The following is a 22,242-nucleotide window of genomic DNA, read 5'->3' as shown; positions in this document are numbered from 1 at the left end:
GTCGGCGTCAAAATCGCCGTTGAGACATCTGTCGACGTCAAAGCATCCTTCGTCGTCGAGACATCCCTCGCCGTCTCGACAAGGTGAGAAGAGACAGAGGATGAGGTAATCCTCCACGCCTAGGTGGTCCAAGTCTGGCTCACCTACGACGTCAAGAGGTCGGGACTCGACGTCGAAGTTCGTCGCCGAGAGGCTCTGGACTGACGTTGAGGTCGACGGCGAGAGGTCCAATGGCATCGACATCTAGCCGAACACCAAGGGCTTCGATGCCGAAGAGACCCAGCCATTCGACGTTGAAACATATGCCATCGACGTTGTCGCCGAAAAGATAGACATCGAAGAGATCACTGTCGAGCAGATCGAAGTCTAGATCAAAGAAAAGGCCTTCTGGGTCCAGGAGGTCGAGATCCATGTCGACGACGAAGAGGTTGACGTCGAGGAGATCTAAATTGGCTTCTCCTCCAGCAAAGAGTCCTAGGGCGACGTCGAAGGACCGTTCGACTCGTGACGCCCCGGTGGTGACTTCAGGGGGTTCTTCTTCCTCCCCAGGGCTTCAGAGCGTGCAAGTATCTCCAGAGCCCTCACCAGTACCGTCTCCAGCCCAGCCAACCAATATCTCGCCAGGATGGCTAGCAGATATTAGAGAATGGAAGATCCGTAGAATTAACCTACCACGGTCTTCTTCAAGATAAAGTTCACCTTTGATCCAGTCAGTGCATTCTTTGGGGAGACGCGAGTGTGCCCCGCCAAGAAGGTCCCCATCGGTGAGGAGGCGATCATCACGCTCTCCTAGGAGTAGAACATCACGCCACCGATCTTCTAGAAAACAAAGCTATAGGTCTTCCACAGGGTCGTCTGATTCCAAGGCAGACTATTCTCCGACTCTTTCCTCATCTCCTCCAAGCATAATATCACCCATCAATGATGTTCTAACCTTTAATGAGGTTTTCTGCCGTGGGGCTGCTAAACTCCACATTGAAATGAAATGCCGGTCTCTACCACCAAGTCATCGGTGATATTTAAACCTTGCCCCAAAAGTCTTCCTCCAGACCTTTGCTTCCTCTAGTGCCTAGATTGCTGGAGCCTGCTCTACACAAGTTTCTCACTCCAGCAGCAGTGGGGGCTGCGCCATCTAGAATAACAAAGAAATATAAGGCTCCTGATAATCCCTTCTTTCTTAGGGCTGACCCTCCACCGGACTCTGTGATTGTGTCGGCGGCAGGAGAAAATCAGACCGGGGCAGCATCATCGTCTGTACCCCCCAGATAAAGACAGTAAGGCTATGGGCAAGGTAGGAAAGCGAATGTGCACTACCTCTGCTTCCTACATGAAAGTAGCCAGCGCCTCGGCCCTGCTGGGTCGATATGATCGCTCATTATGGGACTCCCTGTCACACTTCAAGGAGAAGCTCCCTAAAGAGGACAAACAAGACTTCCTTGAAATCCTGCATGACGGTGGCCTAGTAGCCAATCAAGTGATCAGTGCAGCAGCTTATGCTTCAGATCTAGCGGCACATGGCTATTTGCATGTTATTTGTGCACGATGAACAGCATGGCTGAGACTGACGGGTCTGAACCTGAAGTACAGCATCGGATTCTTAATCTTCCTTTCAATGGATCATCACTCTTCGGATCTCATGCCGATGATGAAATGTCTCGAATGAAAACCCGAGCTTGATACAGTTAAAGCTGTGGATCTCGAAAAGAGGAAGGACATCAGGCGACGGTACCGTCCATACGACCGACGACAAAACCAACAGAGGGTTCAAACCCCTCAATGGTCCTCGGAACAAAATCAAGGAAGGTCACAATTCTCCCAGCGTTGTCCTGGTAGAGGAAGAGGTTTCAATTCAAGACAGTCCACACCTGCTGCAACCGACAGCAACAAAAGCAGTGAGTGCTTGCTTCCCCTATCTCCGTTACTTTCTCCGGTGGGGGGAAGTGTATGTTTTTACCTGGAAGAGTGGACGAAAATCACACTAGACAGGTGGGTGCTGAATATTGTAAAAAATGGGTATACCATCAAATACAAGTCCCCTCCACCTTCCATTCCTCCTCAAAAGACTGTCACCCATTTTATAAATCTCTTGAGGTAGGAGGGTTCTGCTCTACTCCTAAAGAACGCCATTGAGGAGGTCCCATGGCAACAACGTCGGCAAGGGATCTACTCCGGATATTTTTTTGGTCCCAAAGAAAGGTCCAAACAAGGAGTTCAGGCCTATATTAGATCTCAGACGTCTGAACAAATAAATTCTCAGAGAAAAGTTCAGAATGCTGGCATTACATCAAATAATACCGCTTCTGCATAGAGTGGACTGGATGTGTTCCATAGATCTTCAAGATGCCTATCTCAACATACCAATCTCTCCAAAGCATCAGATGTTTCTACGGTTTTGCATCCAATCAAACCACTTCCAATTCACGGTCCTGAAGTCTCCTCCTCACACTGTCTCAAAGTGTATGGCAGTAGTAGCGGCTTTCTTGAGGAAACAGCACATATTCGTCTATCCTTACCTAGACGACTGACTTCTCAAGAGTGCGTCTCCCACTCTTCTGCAACAACATCTCACGCAATGTATTCATCAGTTGCATCGACTCGGTCAACTTCAAGAAGTACATTCTCAATCCAACACAGAGGATATACTATCTAGGCGCAACTCTGGACTCAGTCTCTCCTCCGAAGGATACACTTTGGCGTTGACTATCATCAATTCTCCTCAAGTGTCAAACTCTCTTGAAGACACCTCAGTCTACGGCCAGGCATATTTCCTCCCTACTGGGGTCAATGGCCTTGTGCATTTTTCTCGTTCCAAACGCCAGGCTTCACATGAGACCTCTGCAGCAGTCTCTAGAGGATCAGTGGTCCCAAATCTCCAATCGCTGGGAGGACAGGTTGTCAATACCTCTGTCAGTCCCACTCTCCATCTGATGGTGGATGCCACAGATTCATCTTATCGGTGAAGTCCCTTTTCAAGAGGACATGTCTCAACAGACTCTAGTGACGGATGCGTCTCTTCAGGGATGGGGCGCTCATATGGGATCATTACAGATCCAAGGAATGTGGTCAGAGAAAGAGCAAATATACCACATAAACATGCTGGAACTCAGAGCTGTACATCTAGCTTTCAAAGCGTTCTTTCCGTCAATAACGTTGACCTCTCTGCTTGTTCAGACGGACAACACAACAACGAAGTACTACCTGAACAAGCAGGGCGGAACAAGATCCAGACCCCTGTCTCTGGAAGCACAGGCAATCTGGAAATGGCTTCTGGCACGAGATATGAGAATATCTGCAGTTCACTTGCAAATTGCCGCGTCTTCGCCTCCAGGTACCTGCAACCGGGTCCAAGGGGAATGCTCTGTGGACAGACTGGTCAGAGACATTACTCAGGCCAAGACAGGCATGATCCTGGTTGCACCACATTGGCCTCGCCAGTGGTGGTATCCGGACCTTCTTCACCTATCCAAAGTACCACACAGGAGGCTACCATGTCATCCGGATCTGCTGACCAGGGCGAGCGGCAAGGTGTTCCCCCCCCAACCTGCCGTCCCTGAGGTTAGCAGCATGGCTTCTGAGTTCATCCAATACGGACATTTAGGCCTTTTCACAGGACTGCATGCAGATTTTAAAAGAGGCTAGGAGAGATTCTACAAGAAAGTCCTATGCTTTTAAGTGGAAGCGGTTTTTCATGTGGTGTACTGCTGAAGGTCATGACCCTATGCGAGGTCAAGAACAGGTACAGTTGCCATACTTACTGTCTTTGGCCAAAGCAGGTTTATAGTATTCCTCCATAAAAGTTCACCTGGCACCGATAACAGCGTATAGAAAGTCTCCCACTCAGGTTTCTTTCTTTCAAATGCCAGTTGTTAAGTATTTCCTGGAGGGTCTCAAAAAAATCTATCCTCCTGTTAGGGCCCCTTCTCCTTCCTGGGAGCTAAATGTGGTCCTATCTAAACTAATGGGCCCCCCATTCGAGCCCATTCATAAGGCTTCCCTGCAACACCTGTCATGGAAGACTGCTTTTCTCGTGGCAATCACTTGTGCGCGCAGGGTAAGCGAGATACAGGCCTTATGCTCTACAGAGCCTTATCTCGTTTTTCATGCGAATACAGAGTGGTGTTACGTACTCACCCGAGGTTCCTCACGAAGGTGGTCTCGGATTTTCACATTAACCAGTCAGTCACTCTTCCCCACTTTTTTTGCCAATCCGGACACTCCGGCCGAGAAGGCTCTGCACTCTTTAGATTTAAAACGAGTGTTGAAATTCTACCTTGATAAAAACAAAGAGTGTACAAAAGTTTGACCAACTGTTTGTGAATTATGGTCCGTTCAATACAGGTTTTCCTGCCTCTAAAAGGTCCATTTCCAGATGCAGTGTCATGCATTTTGTATCTTTTCAGTTGGCACAAAAGCAGCTCCCGGATAAGCCGAGAGCACATTCTACAAGAGGCAAAGCTGCTACAATAGCAGTGCTTGGGAATGCAGTAATTCATGAAATTTGTAAGGCAGCCACATGGCGTTCGGTTCATACCTTCGCACGCCATTACTGCTTTGATTCTGACACTCAGGCGGATGCTCAGTTTGGTCAAGCATCCCTGAGAAATTTGTTTTGGTAATATCTGTTGGTAAAATGTTTTGGTAGGCTGGTATTCGCCTGCAGGGTATGTGGATGGGCTTGCTAATCTATTCAGTGCTTATGACTATTGATGAGTATCCCCTGGAAGAGAAGGATAAGTTACTTACATGTAATCCTAGTTCTCTTCCAGGGGTATACTCATCAGTCATAAGCAACCCTCCCTCCTCCCCGGACGAATACCAGACCTATATATGTACCTGTTACCCATGCTGTGATTACACTGTTATACGCCGTCCAAAAGAACTGACCTAACTGTCACCTGTGGTGCATGATGGGAGCCTGGGGGTTCCTGGAGGTCTTAAAGGCACGGCGCCAATTTTCCAATTGTTTTCTATGCAGCCTGTCTAGGCTAAACCTGCCTCTATGATCCTGCCTGTTTTTATCTTTGAAAATATAGGTTGTGTGTTTCAAAGAAACTCAGGGCGGTTTTCTTCTTTACATATATCATATATGGTGACTTATATGTCTTTATTTGGTCAAATGTAAACGTTTTACATGCAATAATGGCAGTTTTGGAGCCTAATATGGTGTTTTTCAGGCTGCATATGTATATGTATATGCATATTATCTATATATATATATATGGGTATTTATGTATATTGGCTCGTATTGTCCCAGTCACTCTCCTGCACTCCAGCCGGACATGCCGAGAAACGGACTCCAAAACTTAGTGGTTACAGCAAGTCTTAATTTATTGTTGTCACAGTCAGACGCGTTTCGAATACCAAAGTATCCTTGTTCACTGTCGAAAACGCAGTCCGCTTTCTATTTTATGCTGTTTTTTTCTCAGTGACGCTTTCACCCCCATCACATGGTACAAAGACATAGAAAAAACACTTAAGGTTAATCCTTATATCGTAGCTCATGTGCCCAAGTGAACGCATTAAAATACATTCCTAACCATCATTATGCTGATATTTTGTGAGTTAGTAGTTTTATGGTGCTTAAATGCACGACATGGTATCGGGTACTAGTCAATGATTTTATATATGACTCTAACTGGAACATTAAACTGATTAGACATTAAAACCAGTCATATAATGAATATATAAATATACATAAATATATAAATATAATGGTATTTAAATAAATAACAGTTCAATATATACAATAATTATGATATCAAAATATATATATATATATATATATATATATATATATATATATGTAGATATATGCATATTATTGTCTATTGCTATTGCTCCGGGATACCGCACGTGGGCGGGACTATTCAGTGCTTATGACTTTGAGTATACCCCTGGAAGAGAACTAGGATTACAGGTAAGTAACTTATCTATCTCCGGCTGCGGTGGGAAGAATTGGGTCGCTCTGCTGCGGTCTACCCTCTAAACTACATTGTATTGCGCACCTGTGTCTCATTGCCTACCTACATGGGAAAGACTGAAGGGCAACAGACTAAACTGGAATTTGACGCCTATAGATCCTCCCGTGCCCATGGAAGTGGCTCAGATCAGGCAGGCTTGGAGGATCCGCCTATGGATGGCTCTACAGATGCAGCTGACATGAAGACATTGCTTATTGCCATGAAACACAGCCTCACTTCCATGGAATCCAAAATGGACCCCATGTGCTCCAGGATTGACTCCATTACGCATAAGTTGGAAAAACAAGATGGCCGCATACCTGAAACAGAATATAGAATCTCGGCAGTCGGAGACACTGTCGCAAGTTGTGACCAGCAGATGCTTAACATGGAGAAAGTGCTTAAAATAATTTCCACCAAAAATGAACACTTGGAAGCTAGGTCTTTCAGAAATAACTTGCAGTTCATTGAAATCCCGGAGTCTGCCACGACGGACGTGGAGCCGCAGATGACGCCTACCGACGCGCAGGGGTACTGCTACGCAAAATTTTAATCCAGTTTGACGCCTGGGGATATTCGAAGGTAAAGAATCTAATACTAACTACTGTTTCTTACAGATATATCGTTACCGAAGATAAGTAACTTGTGCAACAGGCCCACCACGCATTGGTGTCCCACCCTTCTCATGGCGTCCCTTCACGGCAGATCATTGCTAGAATACTAAACTATGGTGACAGAGATGAGGCTCTTGGCCTGGCATGTGAAAAACGCTCTCTATAATTCAAGAGTAATGCAGTGGCCATTTACCCAGGCTTCACTGTTCGAGTACAAGAGGCTCGCAAGTAATGAATACCTATCAAGCAGTAATTACAACGTGCTAGATCTTTACCACGATGGATGACTGAGCCCCACTTTCAAAACTTCAACTAGATCCATCCAAACTGTTCTACCCCAAGACACCATGTTCTGTTGAAAGCAGCGCTCCACTGCTGAGTGATGCCCAGTGGCAACTAATGGCCATTCTGGAACTTTGACTGCAAGTGTATCCTTGCCTGACCACTAAACCCTCAGACCGATACAGTGATGGGGCACCTGAGTTGTCTACTTTGCACCCTGGAAGCCCGATTTCTCTTGAGGAGGACTCTGCCTGGCTCTATGGTTGACCATTTATAGGTTACGCCTGAGAAATTTGCTGGGTTTACACTGGCTTTGTTTGTTGGGAAGGGAAATACATTCCTGGCGGGATTGGGCTGCCTGTGTGGGTGGAGGATGGTTTGGGAAATGTTCTGTTTAAAAAAATGAAAAAAATTATGCTTATCTATTTAATCTGTAAATGCCTGACTTGGCATCCCTGCTATATGTGGGATAATACGTATTGATTGGTGCACCTGAACCTAGAAACTCACTCTAAGACGTCCGACCCTGAAATAGTACAGAACAGCGACACACACGTGTTGTATATAATTGTCTAATGTGGAATGTTAGAGGACTGAGCAATCCACAGAACCGGAGTCACATTTTAGATAACCTGGATAGGCATACATCCATATTGCTCTATTACAGGAGTCCCACTTATGGAATTTCACTCACACCACCTTTGCCTCGCACTGGGCCTTCCATAGGCAATTCTCTAACTATTCCACCTTTGAGTGTGGAACTATTACACTCATCTGCAAAGTTGCACTGTATGTTCCACAGGGTTTCCTTAATGATCCCGAAGGACGCTATACATTAATGTGGGGCTCAGTAGCCGTTACCATAGTTAATTGTTATGGACCAAACAGTGATGACCCTGCTTTCTTCAATAGGCTGTGGGAGCAAATTTTCAACATTGACTCCACCCATGTTCTCTGGGGAAGTTTTTTAATGTTGCACTAAATGCTGCTCTGGATAGATCCCATGCCCCAACCTCTTATCATAACACTTCATCCCATCACATCCGGAGCACTGTGGAACAGAATGACATGCTGAATGCGTGGCAGACCCAACACCCTTTGGTTAAGGAGGAAACATTTTACTCTGCTGTACATAACAGCTGGTCAAGGCTGGATTACTGGCTCATATTTAGGGATCTGGGTACGTGAGTTCACAGTTACGCATTTGGCGTGTACATATTCCGATCACTCCCCGGTACTACTGGTGCTATGCACCCAACAAACCTATCCCCATATACCCCATGTTATTTGACGCTCTTTTCTGTGAGAAATTGAGAGAGGAGATTGTAGATTTATTTTTACAGAAATAAGGTCTCGTCCCCAAAATGGGCACGATCTGGGAGGCCTTCATGGTCACCGTGCTTGGTATATGTCTGGCCAAATGTGGGGATTGTCTTGCGCTCTGTAAGAGATCATTCGAAAGGGCTGGAGAGAGATCTTAAAAACCAGGAGGCTCTGCGAGGCAATTCTGAAGACCTCAAGGTGTCTGAAAGGATTAGGAAAGCCTTGACAGACGTTCAGGAGGCAGCAGAAAGGGAATGTTTGTGCTGTGGCAAATATGTTAGGGGGCAAGCATTTGACAAGGGGGAGCGGACGGGGCATAGTCAAGCGACAATAAAACATCAACCTTGTTTCACTAATGATATGCTTGAGATTATAGACAGAACAGTATTCAAGGACGCCAGACATACTATGGGTTTTCTCCTCCTATTACAGCAACCTGTATACGTCACGGGGGATGCAAGGCGTGGACATAGAGGCCTACCCCGAAGGTGTTGCGCTAGGTTGGCTGAGTGATGCGCAAAGGGAATTTCTGTCTTCTGATATAGAAGATTAAATCAGAGAGCCAATTAAGCAGCTGCAGTCTGGCAGGCCTCCGGACCTAATGGTCTGCCTGCAAACATTTATAAGACCTATATCAGTATGTTACTACTTATCTTAAAATCTGTATCTCAGGAGGCGTAGACCTCCAGCATACTCCCACCCTCCATGGGGTAAGCAATGATCAAACAAGCAAAACATTTTAAAGAGTATAGGAAGACAAGAAAAGTGGAGCGTAGAGGGGGTGGGTGAAAAGAAAAAGGGTAGGGGGAGAAAATGACAGAGACGAAGGAAAGTACCATATGGGCAAAGCCCTGCAAAGATGATACAAATAGTGAGCGTGGCACTCAATTTCTGGGTACATCATACAAAAGCCATATGACCTGCAGAACAGCAGACCAAAATACATCAAACAACATCGAACACACCTAGAGAGTATTGCGTGCACATTATAAACCGATATTCGACTACAGAAAGTCAAGGTCATCAGACTAAACAGGTGAGTAACCACCAATTAGTCTCCGCGGTTGGTTGTACAACAGTGGCATGGTGTAAATTGGCTAAGAGACTCGCCAAGCCTTTGCTTTACTCCCTGGTGATTCCATTGCCTTATCATCCCTCCTTCCGGTCACACACAAAGCAGCTTGCAGGCACGTGCCTCATAAAATTTACTCTGATGGGTTGTTTGTCTCCCGCAAAGCACTATTTGCAAGAGAAGGTGCGGACCGCGTTGGATATATTTCTCTATCTGGTAGCGGCACAATGTAAAGGCTGCCACTAATGACATTCGGGGGAACCCCCTTTTCTCAACACTCTACACATTCTGCTCAAAGTCAGAAATCTGAGACACTTGGTCCCCCATCTATACCACACTGCTCAACTGGAGGCTCCATATCTGGCGAGGCGGGTTCGGGCTGGATGGGAGCTGGAGTAGGGGACGCTGCTCACGAATGGGCAGTGGAATTATTGTCAGCAGATTGGGCACATTACCTCGAGTAGCTGGCTTCGAAGCATCCATTATATGTTTCTACATAGAATATCAACTACACTCTTGTAAGGCTGCACCAATATCATCTCCGCCGAGATGATTGATGTGCTAGATGTGGCGAGGTAGGTGCAGATATCCTCCACCTCTCTTGGGCGTGCGACCCAATTGAAGGCAACTGGAGTGAAATTTTTGACGCACTTTCCTTTATGATAGGTCAGACTGTAACCCTAACTCCACTGTTAGCTCTACTAGGATACACTCTTAGGAAATATGTGGCGCTTAGCCTCCTGTTGGCTAAACGTTGGATTGCGTGCAGATTAGGAAAGGGACGAGCTCAAATGTTTAAGGAATGGCTGCAAGACTTAATATATTGCAACGATCAATCGACCACCTTTGCTGAACTGTTACCTCCTAGCTCTAGACCCAGGGATAATTTGGAAACCTTACAAGTTTACCTTCTTACCCAAACAACAGGCTCTGCTGACAAACTATCCCCACACCTACGTTCTGAGGGATCACCATTGCTTGTGGTTGCCAAATGGATGCATAACATGAGACATGGCTACATAGATGATGATCTGAGAGTCTCCCACAACTATGAAGCAAAATAGACAACCGGAGCATATTTTGGTCGTGTTACCTTACATGTTGCTCATAGAAAAGTGCTGTACTGTTTCACATTTCAATTCACCTGATTGGACCGTCATTAACTATTTAGTGCCTTCGCAGTTGTGGGGGTGGGGCTGAGGGTTAGTCTAGCATTATTTACCCAGTTTGCTTGATGTAGAGAAGCTGTGCAAATGCGTTGTAACTGTTTTCTAGCTTCTGTTGACTGTATGTGACATATGTTTTGGAAACTCAATAAATAATTATTCTTTTTTTTAAACCTATAAGCAAGATTACCAGCAGTAATCACTTAAAAAGGCAGGGTCACCAGCAGTACAGAAAATGCATTGTCAATTTGAAATTCCTCTTGTTGGGTAATATATACAGCCATAGCTGTAATGTCACTGGCACCAAAGTAATAATGTTTTTTTTTTTTATAAATCCCATTCCATGCCACATGATTTATCACTAAAATGTCCGTTTTAAATATATTTTGGAAATGTAGCCATCCAAACATCAGCTTATGAGTTATGAAAATACTCATTTTGTCTCAAATACACACTTAATTTTGGTATAAATATATTAACTCAACCAAGCAAAAGCGTCTTAATTTAGTAGGGTAGGCTGCACACAGGAGAGCTACTTACAGGTACTCTACTACCAGTAGCTCAGGAGCTACTCATTGGAGAAGGCTGATCTACAGGGATGCGTTCTTAATGCACTTCCTTTTGATTTGTATTTGGCAGATTTCCATACTGCAATGGCATTGTCAACTCTTTTCCTCCGAGACTGGGCAATACAATAACAAAGATACTAAGGATGCAAATGATACAGTAATTCTGGCCCGAACCTATTTTAGGGGTGCATGGTGACTAAAAACCCGTATTAACCTAATATTTGACCATAGATGTCTGTAAATTAGGTGCTGCACAGGTTATCGAATGTGGTGGGAAGAGGGAGCCAACACATGCTATCTAGAAAGTAACATTTGAGATAATTAATAATTAGGTATATTTGTGGGCCATGTTTTGATTGGCATATTATTTTGAAGCATTGACATTGTTAGTATTTGCACCATACCATCTATGATCTCTAATGTAGCATTTTTATGTTCACTAGACGGTTGTCTTCATTCAAGACTAAATCAATCCTATTGGCACCTTTGATGTGGTAGTTTGGAATGGAAATATTGCTCATTCTGTTTGAAAATTAAACTGCCAATATCGGTCTCTCTGTTAGTGGAAGGTGTTCTAGCTTGAGTTGGTCTAGTAATTCTTTAATTTAGAGTAGAAGTCATAAATAACCCTTCTCTTGCTGAATATTTGAGAACAAAAGCAGAGGCACTTGAGTTTTTACTTGCAATATTTACAACTAGGCAGACCGCTGTGGCACCTTAATGATTTTATTTACTGATCTTACAGCAGTAATTGGTATAGATTTTACATTATGTTCTTGCAATTTTATTCTGTGGTTGATGCATGGGACAAAATTAATCAGAATCACGGATACAGATACTGTTACATTTCATATTGTTTTAAATCTTGTGTTTTTTCTTACTAACAAGAAAAAAGTGCAACATGTTTGCTTGTATAACAACACGTTTACACTCTTGATGCAAACTGAGGCTAATAAGATCAGACTCACAGTTGTAAAATGTATTATTTCTCTAAAATGTGTATATATAATCTAATATTTCCTTGGTCATGTGTATTTTTTAGGATTTTTTTCAACTTACAAATTCTCCTTTTAAAGAATTCTACATCCTTAGCCAACATCAATTTTTCATTTACAGTTATCTGATTGAAGAAGTGTGGTTTCTTTGCTTAATATCAAATAGTATTAAAATACAAACTACATTAGAAATTCACATTTAGTGACTGTTATGCATTGTTTGTCATTTCTCTAGGAAAAACTTATTGTGTCCAATGAGCAGGAGGTTTTACGTGTCCATTATCGTGCTGCAAGAACATTAGCTAACCAGTCACTACCCTTTAGTGCTTGCACTGTGTTGCTGGATGCAGAAGTGTACAACGTGCCCCAAGAAACTCAGGTAAATAACGGAGATTTGTTTTATTTCCGATATCACTGTTGTATTGTACGAACCATTTTGTTACAAATACATTTTTAGGCTTCAATACGGAGGACAAGAGTAAAATGTAAGTTGTAGTTCGGTTAACATGCACACTGGATTGGGATGCACTTGTGCTGCATGTTCATCCTGCACACTAGCTTTTATACATCTTTCTTCTTAATTGGCACTTGGCAGCAAATTGGTTTGGAGTGGATCTAACTTGAAGAGGGCAGGCTGGCATAGTATTCTAGTAAAAGCCTGGTGTTCATCCACAAGTTGTCTTGCTCCCACCAAATTGACCTGGAAATAAAGGTGTTTGCCACTTTTTTAGATGCAGCTAAGGCGTTCAACTTTGTCAGATGGACATTTCTACAGAAACGTATGGGTATAGATAAGTCCATGCTGCATTGGATTTAATTATATACTGATCCTCTGGCTATGATCAGAGTGAATGGGAGACAGTAAACCCCAATTAAGAAACACAGAGGGAAGTGAACCATTAGTGTTGCCTACTATCTCCTATTATCTCCTATCTTATTTGCTTTCACCATGGAGCCCTTAGTCTTTATCCTCAGAGAATTCCACCATAGAAAGGGTATCACATTTGGTACTCAAACTATCCTTATCTCATTATACACGGATGACCTCTTGTCCATTCTCAAAGATCGCGCATAACAATTGGAAGGCGAACACCTGAAAACAGACGGGAGGTGAAGGAGCAGGGGAATGGATGCACCAGACATGGTTTTGACAAAGTTAATGTATCTGTTAATGATATAAACGGAACTAAACTACAGCTAGTTTATGATCGGGAAGAACTTGCTGCACCCAATGTTTTAGGTTGATATTTAGTTGCTCAAGCACTATTTGCATTTCACTGGACCCGTAATAGCAGGCACCCACCACATTGTAAACTAGAAAGAGTACTTGTATGACCAACACCAATGAAAGCAGTTTATACCAAATTTCATTGCGATCCAAGCGTGAAATTAATATAGTCAACTCTACCATAGGGGCATTGTTGAGATTGGCTAACTTAACCTAAGTTACAACACTTTCCAATTAACTTCTGGTCTCTACTAAGAACTTATCTGGCCGAGCTGAATGACTCCCAGGAGTCATAAAGAAGAATACCTTATGAATATATACATGGTAATTTGATGGATGGGAATATGTTGTAATAATCATACTTCGTAATGTCTGTATTCCGTTGGACTAATTGATGCTATGGCTTTTATTTCTGAGTGCATGTAAAGTCACTGTGCCAACGTAGACTGTGTATTACTGGATTGACTGGCTTATGAACTGCTAATAATAAAAGCGAAACAAAATACACAGCAAAATCTTTTTGAACCCGAGCTCTTGATGTTTACAAATATTTGTGAGGAAGGACCTTAAGTTCTTTCCAGTCTATCCTACTTAATTCTGTCCTACCAGTTGGCTGGAATATCTATCTGAAGCTATCTCTATTTACCAACATTGGGTAACCAGATCCGTCTTTTTTTTCTGGTTTGGTAATATATGATCTGATCTAAACTAACCTTTTACCACTGTTGTATCACGTGGTGGGCTGATTTTACAGTTTTTATTTTGCATGCACCTTCTCCAGTTATTTTAGTTTACCTTTTTTACCGTCATAGAGAGCTCTACTCTTGACCTGACCAATATTTTAAATAAGGAAGAATAGTATTACATTTACATATCTTTATAGATGTAAATAAAGACTAACACTTTTAGATTCCAGTGTAGCATTATAGAAACATACTGATTGTAATGCAAATCATCATTGATAACTTTCTTTCGACCACTATGGGCCATAAAAGTACATGTTAAAACAAGCATCAAAACATTAAAATCCATTCTTGAGTAATACATAAAATTAGATAAAAAACAAATTTCATATATGTACACCTATTTACAACAAAATCTATCATGGTTAAAAATAGAATTAAACCATCTGGAAAGTTATCAATGCAATTCAAGACATTCTATGAAAACCATTGGTCTGTTTCAAGTCATTATGAGGGTTCTGCGTTTAATCCACATACCATATAAGAAGCAGGAAACAGCAAATACAACAGGGGGTATGTATCATACTTTAGTACTCTGAGCGCGTATTCTCAATTGCGAAATCCCAGATTCTTACAAATAGGTTTTACCCATCGAGCGCGTGACAACCTGTATGCCGGACAGAAAAAAATACATGACTTTCATTTTCCAGCAAAAATACATGACTTTCATTTTCCAGCAAGTGTCCACACGTCAGGCACTCGGTGCTTTTATTAGCATCCCATTTGCTGGTTATTGACCTTAGTGGTAGGGTACCCATTCTCAATTGCAAGTACAGCTTTCTTGCTTGGGCAGGGTGAATCATATCAAAAAATTCCTCTTTCTTATAGTCTGGTTTGATATCGAGGAATTGAGCTGTCAATCTGCCAACTGACCTGCTAGCATGAAGGATCATCAAATTATGGGACCTGTACCTTTTTACCAGATCTGCCCTGGCGTACGCTGGGCAGGCTGACTCCGGAAATTCCCATAACTCAGGGAAACCGATCCTAGCACAAAGATATGGGATAACCATGGGATTTTCTTAGATCTAGAGCAAACCCAAACCTCCTGAAACTCTGCACGATACGGGGCAAGCTCTGGAACAGACCAGAGTCTTCGCCAGTAGGTGAGTGGCCTCAGGGCCACCTCTTCTTCCACAGGAAGTAGCCCCAGGTCAAGTCTTAATGGGACCAGGGGGGTACTGACTGGCAGGGCAAACAGATTTCTCATAAAGGTATGTTCAACCGTTGCCAAACTTTTAGGCCGATAGTGTCCCCAAAGTTCCACCCCATATAATGCGGCTGATCTTGCTTGAACCTTGTATATTTCTACAACAGGAACAGCCGGCTTACAGGAGGATGTTCTATACATTTTGGAAATCCTACCCACGGTCTGAGTCAGTTTCAGTGCAGACTTGGCTATCTGTACATTCCACCCCAGATGTTCCTCGAGAGTAATTCCAAGATATTCAAAGGTCTTTGCTCTCTCGAGGGGTGTACCGTTCAAGGCCGGGTTTGGCCGCGTCTGCCTCGGGGGATTAAGAATCATGAACTTAGTTTTGGCCAGATTGATCTCTAAACCACTTAGTCCACAAAAATCTGCAAAACCATCAAGGATACGTTGAATACCAGTAGCTGTTCGAGACAACAGTGGAGTGTCATCCGCAAACATTAATGCAGGCACTTTTCCTGTAACTAGTCTCGGGACATCTGTATCCTTTATGACTCGAAGGTATTTAATAAGCCCATTAATATAAAGGCAGAAAAGAGTGGGAGCCATCACGCATCCCTGGCGCACCCCCCTTTGCACCTGAAATCGTGCGGACAGTTCTCCCGCTTTTCCATATCTAACCTGAGCAAAGTTGCCTGAGTGAAGTCTCCTCAGCACTCCCAGGAGGTATGGTGGCAGACCCAGATCATGGAGAACTCTCCACAATTTGTCCCTAGGGACCAGATCGAACGCGGCCCGCGGGTCCACAAAGATGAGTTAGAGGCTGCCACCCTCCACACACTGTTTTCCAGTAAAGGACCTGTAGTCGGAAGATCTGGTCAATTGTGGATGTACCTGTTCTAAAGCCTGCTTGTAGTGAACTCAGAATCTTATTGTCCTCTGCCCATGGACCACCTACACCATTAAGGAGAGCAGGTGAAGGTAGCCTGGTCGAACTGAAGGTGCGCACTGTAATTGCAGGGTCTGAGGATTAAAATATGTGTCTAGGGCCACCAGAGACTTAGAAGTGGCATTGGAATTAATGACACATGGTAAATGTGAAACAACAATAGAATAACATTGAGAATGCGCTTCAGAGGCACACTAACTAAATTACACCCCTACTAACTTTCTGTTTTATACTAAGCTAGTCGCTGACAGTGACTGTGCCCCTAAACCCCATTACATAGTCTACATCGACTCTGCGGCAGACACCTGCTTCGACTTTTCATTCATCATTGGGACCAATGCCAGGTCCCCGCCCATGAACACCACCGGCAGACTCTGAACCTAGTCCACCATGACGTTGGGCTGAGTCACGTCCACCTCAACCACAACCCCAATAAGACTCTGAAGGCATGCTTCCATTACCACAACTTTTGTCCGACTCATCTACACAGTGATAAAGACTGAGATAATTCTCAATTTTATGATGAGATTAACTTGTTTTTGGACCTCATAGAGGCCTGTGGCCTGAACACATCTCCTGACACTGGCCTCAACTCTCTCCACCTGACCCTTCCACAGAAGAATCGGCATCCTTTGCCATGGTGATCTACATGGTGGCAGAGGGACTCCCTCTCCAGCTGCCTTCAGTAGAGGTCAAAACAAATGTTCTCACAGGGTTTCTGCAGCCAGAGCAGTCCTCCTCAGAGCTGCTCTTCCCTTTAACAAGGCTCTCACTGACACTTTACTATGTAACAGGGCAAAACCAGGATCTTATTCCCCTGTCAACAGACAGATTGCTAAGAGACAAAAATATAGTTCCAGGATCCATATTTTCTTCTCCAGAAAGTCTTGTGGTACAAGCCTCCACTAGCAGGTTGAACTCTAATTCCTTACCAACTACAGACAGAGCCCAAACATATGGAGGTATTTAGGAAGAGGACTCTACTCAGCCAGCCTCTCCTTCAGATACATGAATTTAAATAGCCTCCTATAGCGTTACTCACATGTGTTGTGGGACTTCTGAGGGACATCTTGTCTGCAGTCTTTGACCTAGAAGCCAGTCTACAACCGATCATACAAGATAGCCAAGATATGGCTAAGTATGTGATTAGGTCAGGCTTGGACACTACTGAATGTTTGGGTAGGGCAGTTGGTACCAGAGTGGTGCTTCAGCACCATGCGTGGATCAGATCCACCGGCTTCTCAAGTTTTCTCTCAAAGGCTAGCACTTGGAGCCTTTTAAAGGGAGTAAGGCTAAAGCGCGGTCTCAGCCTTTCTGCACCCATACAGCAGTTTCCCCAACAATATTTCCCTTTTTTAAAGTTTCGGAAGGGGCATCCAACAAAGGCAATGCCAAAACCTGCCTCCACACTAACAGAGTTCCTAACCTTACAGGGTAGAGTTTAGGGAACTGTCCAACAGAATCCAGGCCCTCAGGTGCAAAGCACTGCTCAATACCCAGACGCCTAATCTTTTGCCCTCACACCACACCATATAACCCCTTTAGTAAGGCCTTGGTGGCACATTGTTACTCATTTAGAGACCGAATAATGTATTACCTCGCATATAGCAATGCATCACATAAACAGAGGGGTGCTTCAAATCGTCCCTGATGGTTACGCCTTACACCTTCCTATAGACAGCTCCAAACATGCCCCCAACCCCACAACTGCATCCAGAGGGCCACCTGTCAATTCTGTGGAAGGAAGTCCAGGCTCTCTCGGACAAAGAAGCCATAAATAGGGTAACTGCATAAGAAATCAATCGGGACTAGTTCCGCTGTTTTCTGGTGCTAAAAAAGACAGACAAGACTGTCCTATTTCAGATCTACATCTTCTGAACAACTTCTTCAAAAAGGACAAATTTAAGATGCTCCCTCTGGCCCAAATACTGTTTGCCCTCTATACAGTCGACTGGATGTTGGCATTGGATATGCAGAACTCCTATTGTCAGGTCCCCATCCTGCAGTCCCACTGGTGTTACTTGCAGTTTCAATTAGGCCATAAGCACATTCAGATTTAGGTGTACCCCTTTGGCCTCACTTGCGCCCCTTGAGTGTTCACGAAAGTGATTTTGATGGTCGCTGCACATCTTTGGAAGTTAGGGATACCAGTCTTTCCATACAATCGTGAAGCACCTCCAGATGATGGTCAACCGGTTAACATTCTTAGGTCTCTCCGTTAATGTACCAAAGTCACACCTGACCCCTTCGCTGAGGCTCCCTTTCATTGGAGCCATCCTGGATATGGTGCGAGTCCAAGTCTTCCCTCCGCCTCAATGAGTCTAGCACATTTGGGCTGAGATCGTGATGTTTCAGCCTTTGACCTGGGTTTCACCGAGAACTGCTCTGACGCTTCTGGGCTTCCTACATCCTGCCAGTGGACCACACCAGGTGGCACATTCGGACTCTACAATTGAATCTGCAGTCTCGGTGGGCTCAGCACCAAGGAAATCTGCCAGATTACATCAGGATGTTAGAGAAGACTGCAATATATTTGCAATGGCGGTTGCTGGACTACAATTAAACCATTTATTGGCAGACACCGCTTCCTAACCCTCTCAGAGCTATCAGTTATGGCAGTGTTGTAAATGAATCTAGGACCGTAGAGTAATTTTCCCGATTCATGCCCTTATATAGCTATAAATTACCCGATCCTTATATAGGCATAGAAATCATTACCATACTTGGACTGAGCCTATACAGCCCAAATACGGCATGGCTACTTCCACTAAGTTCCAAGAATCAGCCACGATTTCTTAGAGAAACCCGCCTTCAGCAGCTAGGGACTTCCCCTCGCCTGAATACTAATTTATCTAGGAAATCATGGAGTTTTCACAGAACTGGGTCTTTGAGTGACGTTATTAAGTCCAATCATACGTCAAACGCGACACCTTCAAAGTATAAATATGCCTACATTTGCCCAGACAAACACACGGTGGTTTGGAGCAGATCGACTAACTACTTGCCCGACGCCCTGCAGCAGCAAGTGCTGAAGGAAGCCGACCCTCCAGCTGACGCACTGAGAGACGCTGTCTTTTCTCCTGCCGTGAAATCCAGCTCCAGTGTTTCCAGGCTACCCTTGCGGGTTGCTGGGAAATCGAGTCCTGAGAGAGAGAGATACTCCTTCATTCTAAACCAAGGTACGGCGCTGATTAGACCCTTAGAGAATTCTTGGATAGATCCTTGGCAGAGAAATACGAAACTTATGCTACTCCTCACTTACTTCTTCCCTTGTACTAGACTTAGGTTAGGTACACCGGGGTAGGCGTATTTTAGAAGCACAAGTTGAGTACTTTTAGTCATTATTTTATTACTGTATGTATTTTATACGATTTAGGCAACTTATGGCTTAGAAACCATATCATGCTTTTACAGTTCTACTTTATAATACTTTTCGTATTATATGCCCTGTACTTTATAACCAGTATTACGATTGTAGCAGTACATTTCTTATGCTTGAGAAAGAAGACTGTTCAATAAGTACCTTTTATTGAAAACGCCCGTCTCTCTATTTTCTCAGCACCTCTGGTGAAACGAAGCATGCACGATTGACTGAGTAAAATAGCTATCTATTGTTTCCGCGACTCTAGAGATTGATTTTTTATTCTTGGGAAACAAAGTTGTCATGTTTATGCGGTTGTCAGAAACTAATCCCTTCTTGTTTATTCGAGAAAGTTTCTAGTGACCTCTGAGCTAGCTGGCACTCACAATTAAGTTTCATATATACAATAGAGACCTAGACGACCTGAGTCCTACGTCTAAACTATAGTATATGTTATTCCAATGCGCAGAGCCTATTGGGAATATAGGAACTACACTACAGCAGATGCATCATTGCTGAGTCAGGGAGGTTGAGAGGTGGGGATCAGAGAACTCTGGTCAGCAGTAGAAAACTGTCTTCAATTCAGTCTGTTGTATTTGTGGGTGATTCCCTTGTTATTAACAGCCTTCCTGCTAACTTTCATGGGGTGGATCAGGGGCAGGTCCTTCTAGTCAACACCAACGCCATGTGGTTCTGCATCAAGCAGTGTGGGTATAGTTGTGGATCCTCTGCCAGGATGTTTTCCACCTTTGTAACTTGCGGAGTCAGGAAATTTCCCAGATCTTACAACACCTGGCAGGCTACTTCAATGCAAGAGCGGACAATCCCAGCAGACATTACCTAGCGGATCATTAATGGCAGCTACACTCAGAGGTGGCACGAGGGTGATCTTTTCTTGTGCATAGGGCTGGGAGCCTCACTGACTACAGTGATTCTACCACACCTCCCAGTGTGGTCTCTTATGAGACTTGCGGTGTGTTTGGTCTTCGACCATACTCACTAGCTTGGATGTGGTCTTCATAGTAGACACCCTCTCAGCTGCTTGTCTCTGCATCCTGATGTTAGACAAGTGTATTTCTGCAATACTGAAGAGTCTTTCTATATCGAAAGGAGAGACAAAAGGTACACACTGAATTGTTATGCTCTGAGTAGAGACCAAGGTATATACTGTGGAGGTTAGCCCAGGGATATTTAGTGTGGCAACAAGGACATTTCCTGAAGTGGGTCCATTATATCACCTACGACTTGGGTGCATCCTCTGGCATTAAAGACATAAGACTAGGGGCATGAGGTCCCAGAGTAGCAGGGGCCCGGGTTACACAATGGTCTCTGTATGCTGGATTACAGAAAATATTGGGATTGATACAGTAAAAGTCTTTCTCAGAGCCGAGAGTGGAGGGAAAAACCTGAGGACCCAAACACTTTACACATCTAACCCCTGAGCCCCATTTGTACACATCTGAACCCGATTGCGGAAAAAAAGTCTCATTCAGCAAGCCTTTCTGTGGCTATTTTTTAAGGTTATTTGTTAGCCCTATCAGCCTTTGTGCTGTTGCCTGATCAGCCATCTCTGTTTAAATCACCGGTTATGTGTTTTCTAAAAGAGCTGACCCACATGTTCTTTCCAAAACTTTTTGTGATGCTTTAATAGGAACTGAATTTGGTTCTCACATTACTGATGGGCACTCCGTTTAAGCCTGGCACAGCTGCGATCTAAGATTATTAACCCTGAAGTCAGTGTTTCTCGTAGCAATCATGCTATCTCATTGTGTGAGTGAGCTGCAAGCACTCAGTTAAGAAACTGTATACCATATTTTTTCATGACAAATTAGTGCTAAGGACTTAGGTGGCATTCCTCTAAAAAGCTGACACCTTTACACATGCTTTGCATAAAGATCTGCTATAGATTAGCCAAAGAATAGCCACTGAAAGGCCTGTGGTCTTATTCCACTAGACCCAAGGCTGCTACCACATCTGCCAGGCTGCTACGTGGGTGTCACTTCACACTTTTATGAAGCACTATTGCTTGGATAGCCAGGTACGATGAGAGAGACACTGTCAGTTCGGTTCTGCAGGACTTCGTGATCTAGGTCATTCAACAAACCCACTTCCTGGGGAGGTACTGCTTTGGTATTTATTTACTATCTAACCTCAGATTTCTCACAAACCCTACCTCCTCCGCAGATTCCTAACCGATCTTCTCAACTCCCCGTTCTGTGGCCCAGGCTTCTTTTATCCATCTTTAAAAGATTCAATTTAGAGATCTGCGCATTGTCAAGTTTGATTGATTAATAAGGTCATCATGTTCAATGGCACAAACAGATATCAGAAAGAAACTATAGTCTACAGGCTGAGTTGACAGTTATATGTGGCCCTACATTACTTCCAGGGAGCCACACGACATTCCTTACCGGCTATCAAGGGAGTTTCTGAGAAAAATCTCTGGATCCACCTGGTGCCTGTGGATATTCACAAGTTGAGGTATCTGCAGTTATACTATCCACCAGAAAGCTCATTACCAGAGGTAATTGATCTATTCTTCTATTGTCCTCCTTAATCACCTACACAGTCGCCCTATATAAAAATATACCAAAGGTTGAAACCATCAAATTGGAACAAAACAAATTGATTGTGTGGATATTAAAATAAAAACAATTGATAACAAACTTAGACTACCAGTTGTCAACACTATTTTACTTCTTTTTACGCATATGTCTTTCTACTTTCTTTGCTGGACAGAGGGTTTAGGGGGAACCGCTTTACCATCACTTTTCCATTTTGTTTAAACTAATGTACTGGATTGATATGACATGCCTCATCTAGCTGCAGC

At 43.8% G+C, this 22,242-nt stretch overlaps 1 protein-coding gene across 1 annotated transcript in view; it reads left to right on the top strand.

Moving 5' to 3' along the window:
* ANKRD12 (ankyrin repeat domain 12) overlaps window positions 1-22,242 on the top strand; it is a 429,381-nt gene that overhangs the window by 385,662 nt on the left and 21,477 nt on the right. Inside the window, exon 11 of the mRNA XM_086964948.1 lies at window positions 12,217-12,360. Coding sequence (XP_086821074.1) covers window positions 12,217-12,360 — 144 coding nt within the window. The remainder of the gene's footprint in view (window positions 1-12,216; window positions 12,361-22,242) is intronic.

This window comes from Lissotriton vulgaris, chromosome 4_1, assembly GCF_964263255.1.
Source record: "Lissotriton vulgaris chromosome 4_1, aLisVul1.2, whole genome shotgun sequence".
Classification (NCBI taxonomy): Eukaryota; Metazoa; Chordata; class Amphibia; order Caudata; family Salamandridae; genus Lissotriton; species Lissotriton vulgaris.
Note: the sequence above shows the minus strand (reverse complement) of the source record. Positions and strands in the feature narration are given on the sequence as shown.